The sequence below is a fragment of the Chiloscyllium plagiosum genome, chromosome 40 (genome assembly GCF_004010195.1).
Source record: "Chiloscyllium plagiosum isolate BGI_BamShark_2017 chromosome 40, ASM401019v2, whole genome shotgun sequence".
NCBI classification, from domain to species: domain Eukaryota; kingdom Metazoa; phylum Chordata; class Chondrichthyes; order Orectolobiformes; family Hemiscylliidae; genus Chiloscyllium; species Chiloscyllium plagiosum.
Genome location: NC_057749.1, coordinates 15,682,074 through 15,687,125, shown reverse-complemented (window position 1 = coordinate 15,687,125; position 5,052 = coordinate 15,682,074). Strand labels below are relative to the sequence as shown.

At 52.4% G+C, this 5,052-nt stretch overlaps 1 protein-coding gene across 1 annotated transcript in view; it reads left to right on the top strand.

Moving 5' to 3' along the window:
• The window catches only part of tp53bp1 (tumor protein p53 binding protein, 1), a 102,768-nt gene that overhangs the window by 87,403 nt on the left and 10,313 nt on the right, over positions 1-5,052 (top strand). The window contains exons 22-24 of the mRNA XM_043680118.1: positions 2,369-2,583; positions 3,367-3,543; positions 4,678-4,890. Coding sequence (XP_043536053.1) covers positions 2,369-2,583; positions 3,367-3,543; positions 4,678-4,890 — 605 coding nt within the window. The remainder of the gene's footprint in view (positions 1-2,368; positions 2,584-3,366; positions 3,544-4,677; positions 4,891-5,052) is intronic.

Genomic DNA, 5,052 nt, shown 5'->3' with positions numbered 1-5,052 from the left:
TTATGCATCTGCTCTTGATCATCAGTAACATAATGGAAGGTTGTCATCATCAACAGTGGCAACAAGAAGCACTTGTTGAGCAATAACCTGCTCAATGATGTTTAGCTTGGGTTAACCAGAGGCACTCAGTTCTTGACCTCATCACAGCCCTAGTTCTGGATGAGAGATAAACTCCAGAGGTGAGGTGGGCAACTTTTTCACGCAGAAGGTGGTACGTTTATGGAATGAGCTGCCAGAGGATGTGGTGGTGGCTGGTACAATTGCAACATTTAAGGGGCATTTGGATGGGTATATGAATAGGAAGGGTTTGGAGGGATATGGGCCAGGTGCTGGCAGGTGGGACTAGATTGGGTTGAGATATCTGGTCGGCATGGACAGGTTGGACCGAAGGGTCTGTTTCCATGCTGTACATCTCTATGACACCAAGGCCACATTCGGCCATGTATGGCACCAAGAAGCCTTAAGAAACTGGAGTTAATGGGAACTGGGGAAAAACCTCCTGATGGAATAAAACCTGGCACAAAGGAAGTACGGTGTTGTTGCTGAATGTCAGTCATCTCAGTTCCAGTACATCTCAGCAAGGTTCCCTCAGGATAGTATCCTTGCTGTGAGTAACTCACCACCCAGCTCGCCAAAGTGTGTCCACCATCTGCAAGGCACAAACAAGTACTGTGATGGAATACTTGCCTGGTTGGGTGCAGATCCAACAAAACTCAAGAAGCTTATTGGTCAGACTATTGAGTACAGGAGTTGGGAGGTCATGTTGCGGCTGTACAGGACATTGGTTAGGCCACTGTTGTAATATTGCGTGCAATTCTGGTCTCCTTCCTATCGGAAAGATGTTGTAAAACTTGAAAGGGTTCAGGAATTGGACGTTTTCAGCTAGAGGGAGAGGTTGAATAGACTGAGGCATTTTCCCTGGAGTGTTGGAGGCTGAGGGATAACCTTATAGAGGTTTATAAAATCATGGGGGGCATGGATAGGGTGAATACACAATGTGTTTTTCCCAGGGTAGAGGGGTCCAAAACAAGAGGGCATGGTATTAGGGTGATAGGGGAAAGATCGAAAAGGCACTTAAGGAGCAACTGTTTCACACAGAGGGTGGTGCGTGTATGGAATGAGCTGCCAGAGGAAGTGGTGGAGGCTGGTACAATTACAACATTTAAAAGGCATCTGGATGGGTAATGAATAGGAAGGGTTTAGAGGGATTTGGGCCAAGTGGGACTAGATTAGGTTAAGATATCTGGTTGGCATGGACGAGTTGGGCTGAATGGTCTGTATTTGTGCTGTGTGATTCTGTAGTCCCCAAATCTAACTGAACCCCCCCAATCTCAACTACTTTAAGAAAGGATCTGTTTGCTTTCTCCTCTGCACACAGCTCTGTGGGTGTTCCTACAGTGTATGGACTGCAGGTGTTCCAGAAGGCACCTTGTCTGGGGCAGTTGTGGATGGGCAGGAAATGTTGACCCGGGCAGTGCTGGCCACGCCTTTTCACAAAGGGTGGCGTAAATCTTCCACTGTCTCCCAGGCGATGCTGTGTTTATGGGGGGAGCTCTGTCCTGGGCTGGCTGGTTTGATGTGTGAGAGAGTGAATCCGTTGGCACTGGACTTGCTGGGGGCTTTGTACACTGAGACTCCTCTAACACTCCAACAGGGATGGACAGGATAAATGCCGCAAGGATATCCCTGATGACCAGGATGAGTCCAGGACCAGAGGAGGGTCACCATCTCAGGATCAGGGCAGGACTGAGACAAGGAGAGTTTTCTTAGTGATGAGGCTGTGGAAATCCCTATCGTAGAAAGCGGTTGAGGCCAAAACCGTGAACATTATGGGCAAGGAGTTAGATACAGCTCTGGGGCAGAAGGAATCCAAGGAAATGGGGAGAAAGTGGAAACACGGACCAGGCCGGATCAGAACCGACAGAACTGCGGATCCTGTAAATCAACAAACAAACAAAAGCAGAAGTTGTTGGAAAATCTCAGCAGATCTGGCAGCATCTATGGAGAGAAACGTTAACTCGGATTTCTCTGATGCCAGCAATTTCTGATTTTGGGGCTGAGTTGAAAAAGCAGCCTTGATCACACAGAATAGGAGAGTGCGGGTATGTGGAGTTGAAGTGCCCATCAGCCATGACTCAATGGCGGAGTGGACTCAATGGGCCGAATGGCCTTACTTGCATTCGTATGTCTTATGGAGAGCAGGTTGGAAGGGCCGAATGGCCTCCTGCTGCCCCTGTGACATTGCTGTTTCCGGTGAGTTGATGTTTCAGGTGGTGTGGAAGGTGGGTCAGTGGAATTGGATCAGCGCAGGGTTTGTTCCAGTGCTCGGGGGGGGGGAAGGCTGGTGTGGCTCATCATGAGAGTGACTGTCTCGTGTTGTACCGCCTGCAGGAATTGTGAAGGCCCACCGCAAGGAAGCTGAGGAGTTTTACTATTGTATCGAGAAGGATGGCCTGCAGAAGTGGTACAAGAGGATGGCTGTTATCCTGTCACTGGAACAGGGCAACCGACTGCGGGAGCAGTTTGGTCTGGACCCCTGTGAGGCCACCACACCCCTCACCATGGCAGCGGACATCAGCTTGGGTACGTGGGCACCATCACTCCTACACGGCGGGGTCTCCCTCTGCCAGTGCGCAGGGGCACAGGCACAGCCTCTGCCATCGTGTTGCATCGTTTGGTGGACCTTTCACCTATTCCCCCCCCGGACCTCAGCAGCCAATGTCGACGGGCTGATCAACTGCAGCGGGCGTCGCTGGACCCACTCTCCTTTTTCCTGGCGTGGGACTCCTAGACCTGTTCTGTTTGAGGGAAAGGGGTTTCAGGAGGGAGTGTGTGGGGGTCGGAGGGATGGAAGGGGGTTTTCTCCTCTCTGTCCCTGTGTAATCTCTCCTGCTGTCTGATGCTGAGCTACCCACGTTACACCCAGTCTCAGCCTCTCATACGACCCCTGTTCTCCTCTCTCTCCCTCTCTGAGTGCCTCTGCCCTCATGTTTATAACACTTCGTTAAACCCCCAGTCCCTTCTGTGAGTTGGCTGTGTAGCTCAGTGTCAAGTAGCATTGCCTGAGGATCTGACAAAGTGCTGTGGAAGATTTAATCGCTGTGTTTGTCGGTGCTACCTAAACGCAGGGTGTTGTTGGACGGCCAGGCCAGAGCAGCCGTAGGTGGCCTTGTTGTTCAACAACACCCTGCATTTATTTAGCACCTTTGTAAGCACAGCAATGGAGGTTTCCCTCAGCACTTCTTTGGGCATTGTCCTGAGCTTCTGGGTGGGGTTCGGGTTGGGGTTGCGGGGGGGTGTCGCAGAGGTTTCCACTGTCCGGGGGCTGCCTCTCTGGTCACCACGCACTGTCTCCTGCTGTGACAGATAACCTGGTGGAGGGGAAACGTAAACGCCGCAGCAACACTGGGGCCAGCACTCCGACCCGGAAACAGGGAGAGAGCCCGCGGGGTCCCACCTTCTCCGGGAAGAGGAAGCTGATGGGCTCGGATGAGGAACGCTCTCCCGCAAAACGTGGACGCAGACCGGGGACGGGAAAATCTGGTAATGGCCCGGAGTGGGGTGGGGGGAGGAGGGAGTGGAGAGAGGGTGGGTGAGGGAAAGGGTGGGAGCAGGGTAGGGGAGTCGATCAGAAGAATAGCAGCTCGAGGGGAGGCCATTCATCCCACTGTGGTTATGCTGGCTCCCGGTGAGAGTGATTGATTGCGTTAATCCTGACCCTCCAGCGTTTTGGCGGGTAGCCCAGCTCCCTTGGAGGCTGGGGGGAATACTGGAATCTGCTGTCAGCTCACCAGCCTCTCCCAGCCGGAGATACAGGGACATAGTGAGCAGGAACCTGGAGATATGATCAAGGAGGAGAGCTGCACTGAGACAGCGCAAGGGTTTGACAGGAGGGGACATCGAGATGGTATCTCCATTTGTGCTTTGGATTAAACCTAGGGACCCCTGACCCTGACCCTAACCCTAACCCTAACCCAACTGTGACCTGAACCCTAACCCTAATTATGACCCTAACCCTAATTGTAACCATGACCCTAACCCGAGACCCTGACCTTAAACCTAATTGTAACCATGACCTTGACCCTGACCCTGACTGTGACCCTGACTGTGACCCTGATCCTAACCCTAATTGTAACTGTGACCCTAACTGTAACCCTGTCCCTGACCCTAATTGTAACCATGACCTTGACCCTGACCCTAACCCTAATTGTAACCCTGACCCTAATTGTAACCCTGACCCTAATTGTAACCATGACCTTGACCCTGACTGTGACCCTAACCCTAATTGTAACTGTGACCCTGACCCTAATTGTAACCATGACCTTGACCCTGACTGTGACCCTGACACTAACCCTAATTGTAACTGTGACCCTGACCCTAATTGTAACCGTGACCTTGACCCTGACCCTGAGCCTAACCTGTAAGAGATAATAATGAATCCAATTGGGAATTCAGGAGTAACTTCTCCGTCTGGAGGCGGGGGAGACGGTGTAACCCCGCGGAGGGGTGGGGGAGGTGCTGTTGAGGTCCAGCTGTATTTAAGGGGAAGCTGGGTAAGTTTGTGAGGGAGAAGGGAGGAGCCCACTGCCAATGAAGATGGGAAGGTGCTCGCGAGTGGGGATAGTCACAGGTTGGGCTGAAGGGCCTGTATAATAGGCTGTGCCTTGTCCTTTGCAGGGATCCTGAAGCCGACAGGGTTTCTCAGTCCCTCTGAGGGAGAGGTTTCCAGTGAATCTAGCTCCATGTTAGAAACTCAACACGGTCCCATCCCGAAAAACCCCGCCCTGTTTGTGGGCTACGCCTTCATCCTGACAGCAGCCAGCGAGTCAGATCGAAGGACCAACAAACAAGCTCAACACGATGGAGCCATCAGCAGCGAGGAGGAGGAGGGTGAGATCATCATTCCTCACTCCCACATAGCCCCTGCCTCGTCGTCATCATCATCATCGCCCCCCGCCCCATCATCGTCATCTTCATCATCCCCCCCGCCCCATCATTGTCATCATCATCGTCATCTTCATCGTCCACCCCGCCCCATCATCGTCATCTTCA